This window comes from Borostomias antarcticus (genome assembly GCF_949987555.1).
Source record: "Borostomias antarcticus genome assembly, chromosome: 17".
Classification (NCBI taxonomy): Eukaryota; Metazoa; Chordata; class Actinopteri; order Stomiiformes; family Stomiidae; genus Borostomias; species Borostomias antarcticus.
In genome coordinates this window covers 16,047,364-16,066,880 of record NC_140250.1, presented here as the reverse complement: position 1 = coordinate 16,066,880, position 19,517 = coordinate 16,047,364, and the positions used below count along the sequence as shown (strand labels likewise).

Here is a 19,517-nt window from a genome sequence, read left to right as displayed (position 1 = left end):
AATGAGAGGATAGCGCTGATTTCAACATTCCGTTGATAAATGAGGACCAATGAGAGGATAGAGCTGATTTCAACATTCCGTTGATAAATGATGACCAATGAGAGGATAGAGCTGATTTCAACATTCCGTTGATAAATGAGGACCAATGAGAGGATAGAGCTGATTTCAATGTTCTGTTGATAAATGAGGACCGATGAGTGAATAGAGATACGGTCTACTGTACCTTTTTGCAGCATGATAACTGCACAACAAAGTGATACAAACCAGTTAAGCAGAGATTTCAAACAGTCACCTCATGCTGTTTCTTATAACGTAAAGCTGGTTGGTTCATTTGGCACTTGAGGTTATACGCTCAAGGTTATACACTTGAGGTTATAAAGCTGAGAGTTGCTGAAGCTGAGATCTAAGGGTGAACACTGCGCAAAAAAATATGCAACGCACAACTTAATTATTTAGCTGAGATTAAAGTGCTTCAAGCCACAGTGCTCTATGGGGTATGTGGTAGGCTACTGTCAGTCTTATGGATACTGTAGAACTGTAGCGAGACACTGTGACATGACCCAGTCTGAAATCAGATCACAGGTGAAAAAGGTGACAAACATACAAACTCATACATACTCTGATCAAACAAATGAACTATTTTGGATTAAAAAGGTCTATTTTCACCTAAAGACAAGTGACAAGTCTGCACCCCTGTGGAATGTTCAGAGGAGAGCATGAGGTTCCAGCAATTCCAGAGCTAAACTGACATGGCTTTCTAGTTTGACTAGTTGTCAAGTCAGCAGCAGAGATCAGTGGATCCGACTTTGTATCTCCACAGAAATCAATATAGCCATGAATCAAAACACATCATGGTTAACATCAAGGGCATATTTTTGAGCTTTGGTGGGGACATTTAATGCGTGTGTGTAGCGCGCAAATCACTTTTTTTTTGTAGATAGAGGGGAAGCTGCTGCTCTCTAGATGCTAATAACGCTGCCACATTAGCATAATGACACCGGTAAGATCACACCCTGCGCTTCCTGCCTTGAAAATGAATGTTTATCATAGTTTTTAGCAGAGGCCCATAGACGTCCATTATAAAGGGGGTGCGCGCACAGAGGAAAAAGCAGCTAGCTTACTACTGCACAGATCAGTTAAATGTTGGTGTGTGCGGATCAGTTTCATTGAGGACAAAGTGACATTTGAGCTAAACTTGCTATGACAGCGCCGTTCCCCTTTAACTTGATCTCTTTGGAGGGGTCTTTCTTGAAAAACTGCCACGCAGGGCTACCTGTCACGTAGCCTATACTGCTGTGTTCTTCGGCTAAGCTACTAACGCAGGGCTACCTGTCACGTAGCCTATACTGCTGTGTTCTTCGGCTAAGCTACTAACGCAGGGCTAGCTGTCACGTAGCCTATACTGCTGTGTTCTTCGGCTAAGCTACTAACGCAGGGCTAGCTGTCACGTAGCCTATACTGCTGCGTTCTTCGGCTAAGCTACTGTCGGTGTCTGATTGTACACAAGTTTGGCTCACACCAAACGATAAAGATGACAGGAACGTGGCCCGACGAGATTTTATTCCGAAATTGGAAATTTGTCTGCGACAGTGAAATTGGTTTAAAAGTCAGTTGGTGTAAGTACCTAAAAGTCTGCAGGAGACAATTTTCTTCGTAACATGTTTCTACTTGTTTTTCTTGTTCAATAGTCTTGCGAGTTAGACCTACACCCGCTCCCCTCAGCAGGTGAGAGAAACGAATGTTTGCAAACGTCAGAGGGAGTGCGGATGCGAGGGGTCAGCAGAATAGCTTCGTCTGTTAAAATCCAAGAAGGCATGCAAACAAATAGACTAAGAAGAATAGACGGACTATATTAGCTTGAATGACGATACCTTCACTTAATGCTATTTAAGAAAACAATAATAATAAATCCGTTTTTTTTGTGGCATCTAGTGAGGATGCCTCCTGGGCGCCTCCCTAGGGAGGTGTTCCAGGCGTGTCCGGCTGGGAGGAGGCCGCGGGGTAGACCCAGGACTAGGTGGCGGGACTACATCTCTGCACTGGCCTGTGAGCGGCTAAAGATTCCCCAGGCAGAGCTGGTTGATGCTGCTAGGGAAAGGGATGTCTGGGGCCCCCTGCTGGAGCTGCTGCCTCCGCGACCCGACCCTGGATAAGCGGATGAAGATGGCAGTTTTTTTTACACGTTTCCACGTGTAGACTGACACATGGCTAATCGTGTACACTGACACATGGTTAATCGTGTTGTGTTTATCAGAATCCAAATATCCCGCCTTTGAAACCCTCAGCTATGCGAGTACGGCCTATTGAAAGATAAGTGCCTCCCTTCAGTATTTTCAAACGATTTAATGATCACATAATGTACATTTAAATGTCTGATGGAGCAATGAGGTTAGACCAGGTTTGCGGTCTTTTGAAATGTCAGATCTAACTGATATAATTAACACACTTGTGATAAAAGTGATTTTTTTTACCTTCATTAAGTTCAGATTCCAAATCACCTGTCAACACACAAAACAGTACAGAGGTAAGGGAGTGCAGGGCGGTACGGTAATTCCCTTGCCATCGGTTTGGGGTGACGGTAATTCCCTTACCATCGGTTTGGGGTGACGGTAATTCCCTTGCCATCGGTTTGGGGTGACCACTTGAATTACCATCTACCTTTTTCAACGGCGATACAAGGCAAAATGTCAAATACATGTTTTATAGACCAAGAATGGGTTGATATTTTAATATTAAAGACTAAGTAACGGTTAACGCTTGAGAACAATGAAGATGTCAATAGCAATTTTCTCACTCCACACAAAATAAATGCTGAGTAAAATAACTCATGAATCAAGGTCCTTGTTTTGACTTGCAATTGAGTTGTTTTTTGCCTAGTAAGTGATTTAGCAGAGCATTTCAGAAGTGGATCTCATCAACGTTCTCATTTAATCACATAACAAACATCAATGTTGCCAATTTTCAAGCTTTGCGCTGTGAACTTTTCACCAACAGTGAAACAACACCAACCAGCAGACAGGTTTGTTCTTCTGCGTTCTCGTCTTTAAATGGTAAATGGACTGCACTTATATAGCGCTTTTCCACCTTAGCGGCACTCAAAGCGCTTTACAATGGCCTCTCATTCACCCATTCACACACACATTCACACCATGCAAGGTGCTAACCTGATCATTGGGAGCAATTTGGGGTTAGGTGTCTTGTTCAAGGACACTTCGACATGTGGACAGTCGGAGCCGGGATTCGAACCACTGACCCGTCAATCATTGAACGACCCACTCTACCAACTGAGCTACCGCCGCCCCTTTAAGGGGGAAAACCCGATAATCAGTCAGGCAGCATGCTCTCTTATCCACCAGAGAAACCAGCAGCAGCGTTCTCTGATGAGATGAACTGATTAAGAAAAAGATCAGCAAGGCACTTCCTCTGAAACCTGGACTCAGCCTAGTGTACATGCCATCAATAAAGAATGTTAATTAATTATGGAACGTTATCTACAGTATACAGCCAATTTGAATGTTTTCAATTGAGTTGTAAGGGCTATCTGCTGACCAAAGACCTTGCGCCCACAGAGCTAGTTTTATTTTGTGTGTGTATGCTGTGTGCATGTGTGTGTGTGTGTTTGCACGTGCATTATGTGTGTGCATGCCCGTGTGTGAGTGCTAGGGATGAGACGGTATGGATTTTTGCATTACGGTACGGTACAGTATCTAGTTACACGGTACGGTTTACGGTATTTCACGGTATACGGCATTTCACCTCCCCAACACACATAAAAAAACGTATTTACTATATATTATATATTAATAGCAAGCTTATATTAAATTACAAAATTAACTGTTGCAAGCAACTTGAAATGCGCATTATTGTGTAATACTGTAAACGAAATACCGTAAAGACAGGGATTGTCACGGTTCTAATACCGTGGACATTTTATACCGCGGTTCACGGTTTTACGGTATACTGTCTCATCCCTAGTGAGTGCCCACAAGAAGAGTGAAGAGGGAACCATCTGTGGAAATTGTGTATTAATTGCATCTGTCATGAGTCACATACATAATGTCATATGTCTCTACCCACACACCATTATAATGTTGACATGTCTAATTCGCATCCGGGCTGCAGATAATTTATACTGTAGACCGGAAAAGAGGGTGGGGTTGTATCAAAGACGTCTTCTTTTAGGTACTTATCTGGCACTTAATCTTGAACCCTGTCTCTTGAGCCCTAACCATGCATTTAGATAGAAGAAACAGATACAATCAGAAGACAGAATCAGACAGAATGACAATTCTATAAACAATCATCCATCACACATCATCAAAAACCACTGATCTAGCCCAAAATGTGATCTGGCTGTAATAGGCCTTTTTAAGCCGTCACCATGAACAGCACATCCATCAACACCACACAACGCACTTTTGTGGTATTTCTTATTCTCTGTACCATCATCATCATTACCATTACCATCATCATCATCATCACCACCATATGCAGCTACCTCTACCTGCAATGGTACTGTAACTACAGCAGGATCACATCAAGGTGAGTACAGTAGAGTGTTCCCAAGTCACATCCTACCCCCTCTCTCCAGGGCAGGGGGCCTGCGATACGGCCGCAGCACAAAGAGCTGCCTCCAGCCCGTCCTCATCAAAGGTGCCCTTTCCACCCTCCCCCCGCTATCCCAGAGCACACCTGGATGCCGGGGCTCAGCCCCTGCAGACACAGAATATCACTAAAGCCCCACGGCATAAACACCAACATGCCCATTAGCTGAAGGTCTTTTATCCCTCGCTGACTGACACAGAGAGAAGCTACAGTAACAGCAGATCCTTCTCTGTACGGCTAAAGTGGTTGCAACAGGAAAGCAGTATTGTGCTTTTAAATGTGTGTTTTTTGTTTTAATATGTGTGAGACAAATGTCAACAGACGATGATAATGTTAGAGAATGTTGGCCAAAGGATGTCCTTCTGGAGTAAAAAGTAGGGATGGATATTGATAAGATTTTAGCGATTCCGATTCCATTTTCGATTCTGCTTATCGATCCGATTCATTATCGATTCTCTTATCGATTCTCATTGGGCAAAAGAGTACAAACAGGTTAATTAACATTAATTTTCTTTTATATATATTTTGAACATGCCATTACAGTGCTGGTTTTTAGGTGTTTTCACCTTGAACTAAAAATAAAACTGACATAAACAAATCATTATTTTTTCTATAGAAAAAGATAAATAAAACATGAATTATTCTGTTGAATTTTAAATCCAATAACAGTCATGTTACTAGTAGAAATGAAAATGCTAATTTAAAAAGGGTATAAGAGCTGAGCTGACAAAAATAAAACTAGCAGCGGCAACTGGCAACAAATACAATCAAGTGAAGTCCAAATGGAACTGAGTAGGTCTGCAACCATCAACTGTATGGGGAATTAATAATTCTACTACTTCTACAAGAAGTAGCCTCTGACCCAGACCGACCACGAGCCTGACTCTGAACGTCATCATCTAAATTACATGGATGGAAATGGAGATTATTCATATAGTGAAAGCTGGTTTACACAATTAAACAAATGGCACTAACACAATAGACAGGGACTCTGGAGGAGTTTACCTTCGACTACACTAACGTTAGCTGCGCTGCTGTCGTCACTCCGGAGCGCATCAAAAACGGGACATTCCTGCAATGTTATCACATGCTGTGTGGCCAAATGTTTTTGCATATTTGTAGTATTTCCCCGCTTTGATGATATACGTTTTTTGCAAGCATTGCAAGTGGCGATTCACTGGGAACTGGTTCTCAACAAGAACCGGTTTTCGAAGCGCATCCCTAGTAAAAAGTAGCTAACAGCAGTGGGGGTATAACTAGCCATGTAAGGTTATATGGAATGTGGAGCATTATTCAACTGAATTTGATATTCACTATGATTCTAAGCTAATTTACAGAGAAGGAATATTTAACTACAGCTTGCTAATATTGGGCAGTTTTGACACCAACTCAAAACCGCAGGCGATATGTTTAGTATTAAATCTCTCACACTCCTACTAACTGGTCAAAACAACAAACCGTGATGCATTCAATTTCAAAAGATCGTTCAATTTCAAAATATCCTTCAATTTCAAAAGATCCTTCAACTTCAAAAGCCTAAATGTTAGTTGTTGACCACCTCTGCAGGTGTGTGGGTGTAACGTACTCTCGTCTGCGTTGTGTTTCTCGTTCGTTTGACCCATGTTAAGAGATTGTCCAGGGCGGGACGTGAACCTGCAACCTTGTGCTTGCAAGTCGGATGTGCTAACAACTACGGCAAGAGATTGGAAGACCTATTGGAAGGGTCTTTAGCACATCCTTTATACCAGAGGTGTGAGTTTCACCAGCTACTAGCTAGCACGACCTCGGAGGACTACGCTCAGTCCACCAGGGTTTACGAGCACTCATGATTCCCTCGGTTACGTGGCCAGGCGAGTCGTTCGCTGTCAGGTGTATACGTGGATGGCAGTCTATGTCATCTGGCGCTGGGAGTTTTTAATTGTTCCTAAGGGACCGGCAACTCCATCTTGCAGTGGACAGGTGGCAGTGGCGCGCTTCACAGAAGCACTTTAATTGTGATCCTATAGTTTGCCTGTGTGCGTCTCTCTCCCATTACCCAGAGTGGGATGAGTGGCACCGGGCTGTTTCCCAGAGCAGACGTGGGATAAATATAGAGTGAGTCTCTGAGGTTAGGAGAGGAAATGAGCTGGGTGAAGAACAATGAACAGGACAGCGAAGTGGGGCACGCGCGTCCATGTTTACTTCCTCCTTTCACCTGAATGACTCTGCTGTACGGATTAACGTCCATCACAATGCAAATATGTCTATAGCTTTGTAATTGACTTTTGAATTCAGCCAAGCAGACATGAACATCTATAGAGCTACGTTTGCTCCGGTGCTACATTCAAGCTCCTGGCTCTCTAAAGATAGAATAACTCAGAACAGAAACATTCCATCTCTACTGCTGAAGGCGAAGCGAAGGGGATAGCGGTTATATTTCTAAACTCTTTTTAAAGTCTCAGGGGGATATGTCTAAAAGAAAAATCTGACCCCACAAAATGTGTCACTTTCATAACTCCAGGTCAACGTCAGCGAGTGACCTTCTGGTAACCTTTTGTGATGGCTGCTGTATCAACAGACTCCCAGCAGACCAGTGTCTCAGATTGACTGAATATTCCACGTTGACTCTATATTTCATAAGACCTTGATTTCAAGGATGTAAGAAAAACTGACTCACTCCTGAAAAAAAACGAATGAAAAGGTCCCGCACCCCCAGGCCCATGCTCCACATCCCTTACCAGCTGGTTGAAGCATATAAATCAATCTTGTCTTCAGTTATCCAGGTGAGGGCAAGGAAATATCAAGAGGAGTTATTGAAATGCAGTCATTATTGTCCCGAGAATTCTATATTTAAACTAATGATCTTTAATTCAACACACCTTCCCCTTGCATGGGGACAGGGCTTTCTCCAGCTGACGGAACAGCAAATTATATGTATGAGACGTAGCTGACTCGGTAGGCTAATTAATGAGCTGGAATGTCACTGCCTAATGGCACAGTTCTACTGTACATTGGATAGGAGTGTCACTCCACAATGCATTGGCCTTAAGACCCAGAGGTGACAAGAACTTATTCTTGCCACGGATATTCTACATCATTTGATTCAGACGTATACTCCTAGTCTGGCACAACCTGACCAGCCTTTACATGTTTGAAGTATCCTTATTATTTAAACAGCGTTTAGAGACCTTCATCTCTTTTACAAAATGCCCTGTGAACAAGAAAAGGAAGACAAAAAACAACCATGCAACTATAGTAAAGACATTCAATAAACACCGCTATGCAACCAAATAAAAAATAAATAGGCTACAATAAAAACAGAAAAGAGAATAGAAGAAGGCATTTATATGACAAGGGGGGTGAAACAGTTCTATTCTTCAGGGGGGGTGAAAACAGTTCTATTCTTCAGGGGGGGTGAAACAGTTCTATTCTTCAGGGGGGGTGAAACAGTTCTATTCTTCAGGGGGGGTGAAACAGTTCTATTCTTCAGGGGGGGTGAAACAGTTCTATTCTTCAGGGGGGGTGAAAACAGTTCTATTCTTCAGGGGGGGTGAGAACAGTTCTATTCTTCAGGGGGGGTGAAAGATTATATTCTTCAAAGGGGGTGAAACAGTTCTATTCTTCAGGGGGGGTGAAAACAGTTCTATTCTTGAGGTACTGGTGTTCTGACACCATCCTCCTGAAACACGCCTCCAGATTTTCTAACATCTTTCCCAGCAGACGTTTGGCTTAGTCCGATTTGAATATCCCACCGTGACTCTGTGATTGGATGAATATCCCACCGTGACTCTGCGATTGGATGAATATCCCACCGTGACTCTGTGATTGGATGAATATCCCACCGTGACTCTGTGATTGGATGAATATCCCACCGTGACTCTGCGATTGGATGAATATCCCACCGTGACTCTGCGATTGGATGAATATCCCACCGTGACTCTGTGATTGGATGAATATCCCACCGTGACTCTGTGATTGGATGAATATCCCACCGTGACTCTGTGATTGGATGAATATCCCACCGTGACTCTGTGATTGAATACGGCCTGAGTGTCAAGGAGGTAAAAAACAGCAAAGAGAAGAGATCATTTTTTTATTAACTGATATCAGAGAAAGTCCCACATCCTCAAATAATAACTCGGTCACCCTGTCAAAGACCTACTGTACACCATGTCACTGATAGCATCTGTTACCTGGTCCGAGATGTGCCTCGGTACGTTTATGGATACATAAATCATCCAACCCTCCTTCCTTTTCTCCCTCATTCCCTTCAAACGTTCTGACAGACCGCTGGTCACCAGTCAGTGATTTAGTCATCATGCCTGGATGTGTCCGCCCTGAGACTGGGAGGTTGTGAGTTCGATCCCTGGCCGAGTCATACCAACGACTATAAAGATGGTACCCATCGCCTCCCTGCTTGGCACTCAGCATCAAGGGTTGGAATTGGGGGGGCTACATCACCAAATGATTCCCGAGCGCGGCACCGCTGCTGCTCACCACTCCCCCAGGGGATGGGTCAAATGCGGAGAACAAATTTCACACACTCAGGTGTGTGACAATCATTGGGACTTTAACCTTTAACCTTTAAGCTAACAAGCTGGTGCCACTTTTCCCAACGAATTATGTTTAGCAAATGTGACGCCACAAAAGGTTACATTAAAACTGTCTCCATGGTGATGCGTCTCAAATTGGGTGGATGCAGAGTACGGACGAGCTGAGTATTTTTAGAAAGGCTGAAATACTGACAGTGAGAAAACATTACTGGCTGGCTCCGAGGTGCTTTTGTGGCCAGCAGCCACTGACCATCCCTGCTTTGAGACCTGGTAACAGAAGCTACTGACCTTCCCTGCTTTGAGACCTGGTAACAGAAGCTACTGACCTTCCCTGCTATGAGACCTGGTAACAGAAGCTACTGACCTTCCCTGCTATGAGACCTGGTAACAGAAGCTACTGACCTTCCCTGCTATGAGACCTGGTAACAGAAGCTACTGACCTTCCCTGCTTTGAGACCTGGTAACACAAGCTACTGACCTTCCCTGCTATGAGACCTGGTAACAGAAGCTACTGACCTTCCCTGCTACAGTATGAGACCTGGTAACAGAAGCTACTGACCTTCCCTGCTATGAGACCTGGTAACACAAGCTACTGACCTTCCCTGCTTTGAGACCTGGTAACACAAGCTACTGCCACTGTGACGGCCTTTGAAGCCCATTCATGTCTGAAGGTAATTAGCTATGTCCCGGTTATTTTGTCGAATATCGATGTTGCAGTTATAACTGTATAAAGTTGAAAGGAAAATAGCAGATTGAGTTTCTTAGACTGTCCCAAATAACTTCCTGATTATAGTAGTTTCTAGGATTGTTTCAGTTGGGGCACTTGAGGTTAATTAAGTCAGTGTATTGCATCATGGGAATCATGGTAGATATTACATGACAGCAAATGACCGTGTGGTCAAGTGCCTAGCCTGTGAACAGTGATGTACAATAGTGTGGTGTGCAAACACCTCTACATCACTTCAATTAGGACAATACAGCTGAGGGTGATTGTGCACGACTAGACGTGATTTTGTTTGACCTCATCAATGCTGAGCAACGGCCGGGATATCTGCGCTCTACAGGCAGTCAAAAAGGTCACGGCACACACAGAGAGAACAGTCAACCTGGTCTGTGGATTCACGCACGTTAAGCTACAGTATATACGCTACTCAGATGAGCCGGCGTCCTGTCATAGAGCTGAGTTCCTCCACTCCCAACGGGCCGTGATTGGTGGATGTAACCCACGCCGGCCTCAGACCCTCCTCCAATACATCACTGTCTGTTTTCATTGGCCTGCCCTCCCCGCCTCCACCAGGTGCTGGGCCAATCAATAACCAGCCTCGTTAGAACGCCACTAAACGGCCTTCGCCGATTGCTCAGCCGCCGTTAAGGACCCGTCTGCCAGCGTCTGTGGGCGCCGCCCGCCCGCCCGCCCCTCCCCGTTCACAATCCATACGGCGTGATTTCCTCTGGCGCAGCTTAACACAGATGGTAATTACACCGCCGGCCTAGCGAGCGCGCTGTGCGGCCGCTTACTGCGATATGATACAACGCAGGGTGGGATGTTAGGCTCACGGGGCCACCACAGGTGTGAGTGGAGTGCAGCTGCTCCACTTACACCAAAGGGGGGGGGGGGGGGGGGGGGGGGGGGGGGGCGACTTGCGAGCTGATGCATCCTGGGATTGGGAAATCAATGTGAATCTGCTGGCCAGCAGCGGCAGGGGACAGCTGATAGTCTCAAATCCCGATAATTAGAATCAACGGGCGCCTGAGGACGTCATTTCCACCTGCCACACGCACGCGCGCACACACACACAGACACACACGCGCGCGCGCACACACACACACACATATATGGGGTGTGATTAGTGCCAGCACACCATACTGAAATGCTTGACTTGCGCCTACTTAAGAAGACGCGATGACATCAAACGTCTAAACGCAAGTGTATAATTTCCATTGACAAACAATGGAGTGACAGACGTCTCATAGCTGTAACGTACCTGTAACGCAGACGCTGTGCACATGTTGTTTACACGTATTGCGCATCGTGTGCATGACGGCAACACTACAGGTTAGATGCGCCTCACATATGCGACACCAACACTACACATGACAGTTTGGTAAAATCATAGATGTACGTACGTACGTACGTCTTGTAATGTGTGCAGAAATTGCATAGCGACGTGTCAAACGTGCCAGTGCCTTGCTAGCGCAGCAGACGTGTTAGCGGCCGCACGTGTAAGGTCAGTTGCCTTTAAATCATAGCTGGTTCTAATCTCGTCCTTGCCAATTGGTAATGCATTCTCAATAAATGGAATTCGCACATGTTAAGCAACTTGTTTTTAATAAAGCCTAATATCTGAATGACTCTTTCTTCGCAATTTAAAACAAATGTTCAGATACACGTTTCTTGTCGATAGAGGGCGCTGCAGCACCGTCAGCACCAGTTTGTGCGCGCTCTTATTTGAAAATGTAGCGATAGTGGAGATAAAACGACACATATCTAGGAAAAGTTATGCAAGGAGGGTCCTGGAATTTGATTGAGTGCAAATAAATATTCTTAATTTTTATTCAATATGGACAAATGAGCCCCGCTCGCAGCTTCTAGTGCCCGCTGACTTAACACGAGCGTGCAAACGTTACATGCATGTGCGCAAAATTGGCACGGCACTTTTTACACGTCACCCTCTAAGAATGCGAGCGACTCGTAACGCGTGCGTATATGCACGCCTATTAATCAGCTCGCCAAAATACCTTTATACACGCAAACGACGAAAGCACTGAGTGTTTGTTACGCTGGCACGAATCACACCCCATAACACACACGCGTGCACACACATGCATACACGCGCACACACACACACACGCACACATACACACACACACACACACACTGCCAGATAGGAGAATCTTTCCTCTCCCAGACACTGTAAGAGATATCTCACTCCCCCCACTATCTCTGTCTGCCACTCTGCCTCCATTACAGAGCAAATGTCCTCCTTTTCCTCTTTCTTCTTTCTCCAATTGTCACTTTTGATAACCATCATTCTCCCCCTCTCTCCCTGGGCTGCATGTCTGCGTCTCCAGTCTATAGTCTGCGTTGATCAGTCCTGGTAGCAGCGTTCCTCTCGTTGGACGGATAATCACGCCACATCACCACAGCAAAGACGCCGCCAGTGTCCTTACTCTTGCTAATGGCAACCTTGATGGACGTGGCGCTATGCTGCGTCAGAACTAGGAACAAAGAGAGAGAGCGCAGCTCCAAAGGACAGGTGTTTACAGATCCAGAGAGAAAGCGACAGAAGTCTCCGGTTTCCACATTTTAATCAACGGCCCTCGCCGCTCGCAGGGGAGATAATGGAACAGGAGGATGGGACTGATTGGCTTCAAAGCAGCGCAGGAAAAGAGACGGAGGAATCAAGACTAACGAGACTGGTCTGGTGGGGCAGGAGATCCAGACTAACCAGACTGGTCTGGTGGAGCAGGACATCAAGACTAACCAGACTGGTCTGGTGGAGCAGGAGATCCAGACTAACCAGACTGGTCTGGTGGAGAAGGAGATCAAGACTAACGAGACTGGTCTGGTGGAGCAGGAGATCAAGACTAACCAGACTGGTCTGGTGGAGAAGGAGATCAAGACTAACGAGACTGGTCTGGTGGAGCAGGAGATCAAGACTAACCAGACTGGTCTGGTGGAGCAGGAGATCAAGACTAACCAGACTGGTCTGGTGGAGAAGGAGATCAAGACTAACCAGACTGGTCTGGTGGAGCAGGAGATCCAGACTAACCAGACTGGTCTGTTGGAGAAGGAGATCAAGACTAACCAGACTGGTCTGGTGGAGAAGGAGATCAAGACTAACCAGACTGGTCTGGTGGAGCAGGAGATCAAGACTAACCAGACTGGTCTGGTGGAGCAGGAGATCAAGACTAACCAGACTGGTCTGGTGGAGCAGGAGATCAAGACTAACCAGACTGGTCTGGTGGAGAAGGAGATCAAGACTAACCAGACTGGTCTGGTGGAGCAGGAGATCAAGACTAACCAGACTGGTCTGGTGGAGCAGGAGATCAAGACTAACCAGACTGGTCTGGTGGAGAAGGAGATCAAGACTAACCAGACTGGTCTGGTGGAGCAGGAGATCAAGACTAACCAGACTGGTCTGGTGGAGAAGGAGATCAAGACTAACCAGACTGGTCTGGTGGAGAAGGAGGCCTCACACACATGAGGCAGGGTTCTTTGTCTTTGAGGGGAGGATGAGAGCTGCATGCAGGTTCATATCCCTCGCTCCGTTCCATCCTCTTCCATCCGTCCGTCCGTCCGTCCATCCATCCATGCAACGGGGGAGCTGGCAAAGCCATTAACGCCTTCTGAGTTAATAGCACACACACACACACACACACACACACACACACACACAAACACCGATGCATTCCCCCTCACTCTCACGCCCTAGTGCGTAGCTTGGGGAGTCTGTAATGCTAATTAATGGGAGGTACCAGAGCATGCGCTTTCTAATTAACCCCCTAGAACAACGCTGCGGAGCCATGAAAGTGGAAAAACACTCTTAAAAATGGACGCCGTTGTACTCCTGCAAATCTTTCTCTCCGTTACCGATTTATACGCCACAAAACCCCTTTTCAGATCACCGGCACCCGACAACGATGACAGCGAGGCCAATCGCTTCTCATTATTTGTTCCGCACGGTGAACGCCGCGGGAATCGAGACTAATTGACTTAATTATGTCGCTAATCAGGTAAATGAATGGAAGTCAAGGTGGGCTGCTGGGGGGGCGGCTGGGGACCCTAAATGGAGCAGGCGGGCGGAGTGGGGACACGACACACACATGGTTCAGGTGGGCGGAGTGGGGACACGACACACACATGGTTCAGGCGTTCTCCAAGAAGGGTACTGTAAACTCTACATATCAGCAAACAAAACAGACGTATATTGGAAGACAGCAATAGTATTAGTTGTCGCTAGTATTATATCCTTTACCACTTGCCCCTTCGACCTGAGGGGGCGCCACTGAGCTGCCCATGCATGACCGCCCATTCACCTCCATTAATTTTTTGTCTGGCTCAGGAGTGAAAAATGCCCCCCATTCGTTGTCAATAGGGGGGATTGAAACAGCCATATTTGTGGGGAAGGTCACAGAGACACCGGGTTTGAACTGGCGCAGTGCGAGTGTGGCGCCGAGGAACAAACCGCAGACCATTCATCATGGACTGTCCGATATACCGGACACCCAACGGAATGCGTGGCCTGACGGTCGTTGATGACGAAACGGTGACGTGGCTCCTGGAGGTGAGCCCGGATATATAGCCCGGGTGACCCCTCACCCAGGCTCGGGGTGGTAAAAGGATAGCCCCTCGGCCCCGAGCCTGGGGGGGAAGAGGACGCAACAACGTACCCACACGAAGAAGAAGAAGAACAGGCCTAAATCTCTCAACGAGCGCAGGGATACCAAACATGTAGAGCTTGCGCGCACGTGCACGAGCACAGAGCCAAAACAAACAGTTCCCCGCATGGGGGCGCTAGAGAGACGGGGTTTGGACTGGGGGGTGCGGGGGAGGGGGAATACCCCGGAGTCCACCGAACTTTAACCCGCCTGCTCCAGCCCGAGGGGAGCGCCACAGAGCCAGCCAAACACCTCCATTCATTTGGACTTTAATTAAGAACAGGACCGTAGGGCCAAGATAATTGGCTGGATACAGTAGATTTGATGGGGGAACAGAACTGACTGGTTACAAAATTAACGGTCAACGTCACAAGAAGAGGATATCAGACCGCTGAAGCACCAGAGGGCGTGTCTTGTGTAATGCGGAGTGGCGTGTGAGGTTCTCGTGATGCACGTCTCACAAGATTGTCATTGGCAGGTTGGGGATAATGTACCTTTGGGGCCTGGGTGATAATGATGGAGACTAACATGCACTGAGTGTCACCTGACAGCGACTAACTGTGAATATAGACAAACTAACGCACACTCCTCCAGCACGCACACACACACACACGCACGCAAATGCACGCACGGACACACACGCACATGCACGCACGCACACACACGCACGCACACACACACACACACACGCATGCACACAGACACACACGCACGCACACAGACACACACACACAGTCACACACACACGCACATAAACAGCGAGTGATTTGATCACTATAAGACTACAAGCCTCTAGACGTCTTGTTCAGCTCGATTGGTCTTCTGTAATGGCTCTAATCATCATTAGTTTTCATGCTGAATGGCGAAACATTCCAAGTGAACAACGGTGTGTAAGACGACGGCTCCATTACATCAAGAACTTACATAAAGAGCTTATTTCACTTTCCATTTATTCCCCTCAACTATCCGTTCCTGCAAGCTAATCATCGGGCCCTCACATCCATTTGCAGCAGCCCATCCATAACAGCTCTGATGAATCTGTCTCTGAATCGACTGTCCCGGGGGAGGCTGCATCAATGCCTTCAGAACTGTACGCTCTGTCAACGCGCTGGCGCAGAATATGGTCTCTGAATACGGTATATACTGTCTCAGACTGACATTTTAGATTGTAGATATGATAAACACGTGGTTCAGGTACAGAATACATTTCTGTGTACCCTCCCTGTCTCTCTCAAAGATGATCTCCCTAAAAAATTATAAATACACAGATAGATAGACAGACAGACAGACAGATAGATAGATCACATTAGCTAGACATTAGGTACACAGAATATACAAAATATACTTCAAATGTACAGTAACGTCTATAAGCTCAAGCAGTGTAAGAGTGCTAACCCTACAGAGCAGTCAGATCAAATCAAATCAAATCAAACTTTATTTGTATAGCGCATTTCATACACAGAGGCAACACAATGCGCTTTACAGAGAGCAATGGGGAGTAGGGAATACGACCCACGTCTACATATTCCCGAGGGAAGCAAACAGTTGAGTGACCTTGGGGCCAGAAAGGTTAGCTGTAAAAATTCTTCCCTGACCCCTCTCAACGAGACGATCGAGCAAGCTCCTGGAAAATGTCTGTCTATTGGCTAAGAACATATACAGAGTAGTAAACATGGGCTAACATCAGAGGAGGAGTACGTCCCTGTTGATAAATAATGAGTGAACCGTAGACCGTCCTGTCCTGTCCAAGAAACCCAGCCGTCAGTCCGCCCTCTGCTGCGCGTCCTCCCCGTCTCTCTCTTCTCTTCTGTTATTCAACTGGCATCCATTTTATTCCCATCTATCCTCAAAGCCCCCCTGTAAACCTCTCTTTCTGGCTTCTCTCTGTCTCTAGCCTGGGGTCATGGTGGGGGATGAGCTGGTGTTATGGAAAAAATGTCACCCGGGATGAAATACTGATGGACAGGAAGGTGTTGCATCTTCCCCGGCGCCCGCGGGCGAATAGCCGCATCGAGCCATCAGAAGAGTTCCTGCCAGCCGACACATCCAGCACACAGAACGGGGAACACCGAGGGAAGCTGGAGCCGAGCGGAGAACCACGCCAGAGCACCAGACCGTCATGGCCGACTGTTATCATCGTGAAAAGGAGCAAAACTGGAAGTGAAAAGGTTGAGACTTTGCAATGAAACAGTCATGTTGCGAGTGAAACTGACGCTCTCGCTGGGAAGAGAATGCACACTTGAAAATGCGCTAGACTCACCCATCCTCCCAACCTACCGTACAGTACCACCTTTCCATTTCCCAACTCTTAATATTGTCTCTAACCTGCTCTATCAGCTACCGATAAGACAGCTGCTCTGTCAAATAGTAGTACTAGTAGTAGTAGTAGTAGTAGTAGTACAGTAGTAGTAGTAGTAGTAGAAGAAGTACTAGTACAGTAGTAGTAGTAGTAGTATTAGTAGTACTAGTAGTACAGTAGTAGTAGTAGTAGTAGTAGTAATACTACAGTAGTAGTAGTAGTAGTAGTAGTAGTAGTACAGTAGTAGTAGTAGTAGTAGTAGTAGTAGTAGTAGAGTAGTAGTAGTAATAGTAGTAGCAGGAGTAGAGTAGTAGCAGTAGTAGTAGTAGTAATAGTAGCACAGTAGTAGTAGTACAGTAGTAGTAGTAGTAGTAGTAGTAGTACTAGTAGTAGTAGTAGTAGTAGTAGTAGTAGTAGTAGTATATTAGGAGTAGTAGTAGTAGAGTAGTAGTAGTAGTAGTAGTACAGTAGTAGTAGTAGTAGAAGTAGTACCGTAGTAGTAGTAGTAGTAGTAGTAGGCTAGTAGTGGTAGCGGTAGTAGTAGTAGTAGTAGTAGTAGTAGTAGTAGTAGTAGTAGTAGTATTATTAGTAGTAGTAGTCGTTTTGAGGCCTACAGTGAGTTTGACATCCCTGGTCTAGATGATTTGCAAAGCAAGCTAAATGTTGTATTTGGAATGTCCCTTTAATTTTCGAACTGATTATAACAAAAAAAGAATGAAAAGAACACAAAAAGAGACAAAATGTTTGATACAAAAAATAAATAATACCTTTCTTAAATGGTATCCGTCCCAACTCAAAACTGTCTGTCCACATGTCGAAGTGTCCTTGAGCAAGACACCTAACCCCAAATTGCTCCCAATGAGCAGGTTAGCACCTTACATGGCAGCTACCGCCATTGGTGTGTGAATGAGAGGCCATTGAAAAGCACTTTGAGTGCCGCTAAGGTCGAAAAGCGCTATATAACTGTAGTCCATTTACCATATCTACACATACAGGTACCCAGGACCTTCATTAAAAACACCAGCCCCCTCCAGCGAGAAATCAATACCATATGAACATGCAAGGGCTGCGGTTTGACATGCTAGCTTGGGAGTGGCCATAGCTGAATTCAAGCTTGCTTTACCGTGGCTTATTTGCATAACAGCGGAGACAAGTCCGAAGTCTTCCCCCTACTAAAGAACTAACTCAACCCTTCCTCTATGCACTATCAAGAAGCTGCAGAGTGTCAAGATGTTGTTTGTGTCTAGTGCAAGACTGGGAAATAGTAAGTGTTATTTTGTGTGAATATGCAGGAAGGTGTGAAGCAGGGAGCAGCTGCTCCAGTGCACAGCGATAGTGAATGATGCCGGTGTAATCGCTGGTGGCAGGTTCCGAACTGGGAAATGTCTTCTCGGTAGAGCAGATCTTTTCTGCTCGCTGTTGGGCATCAAGGCACGGACTCCATGATGCCTTGTAAGTAGAAGCACAAGTAATGTTGACAAGCACATTCCCTACCTGTCAAAGCTAGTCTGCGTGTTAACAAGACTACACTACAGTAGGCACTGACGCGCAGATCGCATGCTGGGGGCGGGGCCTGGGGCCTGCTGCCCTGGAGAGCTCTGATGGTGGAAAACCTTTCCAGACATGTGAAGAAAAACACAATTTAAAGAAATATAAATAGAATGATTAAGTGTTACTGCCTTACGTACAAATGCACTGTTATGCCACTTCATCACGGAAAGACAAAGCCTCTATTCCATTTTATGGCCATCATTTCGTACAAATCATCCAAATCACCTCCCTCCCACACACACACACACACTCCACAGGGTGGAGGAGAGCCCTAGACTACCCCCCCATTCCGCCTCCACCACACACACACACACACACACACACACACACACACACACACACACACACACACACACACACACACACACAGACAGAGCCGGACCTGCAGACACACCACCTAGAAATCAAAGCGACCTTTTAAACTCATTTATCTCCAGGTGACCACTGGTGAACCGCGGCCAGACGCAGCAGGCCAGACACAGCAGGCTTATTCACATGGGTTTGGTTCTTACCGTTGATCCATTTGGCCTCCGGGTCGTGGATCATGAACTCCGGCTTGAACAGGTCCTCCACGCTTAGCTTGGTGTCGCTCCCCACTTGGTTGTCCACTGCAAATGTGAACCCAGATCAATATTAGAGTCAATGAAAACTTAAACAACTAGAAATGGTGCCCAGAGAGCCCAGAGAGGTGCCGGGCGCGAATAATGAAAGACTACAAAACAAGGAGGGCGGGGGCTCGAGGCAGACATGCTCAGTATGATTGACAGCTATGATTGCAAATTAGGACTCACATTGGGAAAAGTGGAGCTTGAGAGCAGGGACACGACATGTGAGAGAGAGAGAGAGAGAGAGAGAAAGAGAGAGAGAGGGGGGGGGGGGAATAGCTACTTTGAGCTACTGTCTGATTATGCAACGTTGTAACTGTTCTTTTTGAAGGATATCTTTAAGAAATAAATGTTACATGGACCTGGATGTCTGCCTGAGTGAGTCATAGGCAGGCTGGCCGGCCTTACAGTGACAGGCATGGCAGCACCTGCCTCAGCTGAGAACTGCTCAGATCATAAACCAAATGAGCAGAGCAATCACTGGGAATGATGACCGTAAGCGATGACAAAGAGGAGGTTTTGAGGATGAGGTTCTGGGGAAAC

General features: G+C 46.2%; 1 protein-coding gene across 1 annotated transcript in view; it reads right to left on the bottom strand.

Moving 5' to 3' along the window:
* The window catches only part of dpp10 (dipeptidyl peptidase like 10), a gene marked incomplete at both ends in the record, with an annotated part of 80,531 nt that overhangs the window by 42,942 nt on the left and 18,072 nt on the right, over positions 1-19,517 (bottom strand). Inside the window, one exon of the mRNA XM_084451692.1 lies at positions 18,882-18,977. Within this exon, the coding sequence (XP_084307818.1) occupies positions 18,882-18,977 (96 nt within the window). The remainder of the gene's footprint in view (positions 1-18,881; positions 18,978-19,517) is intronic.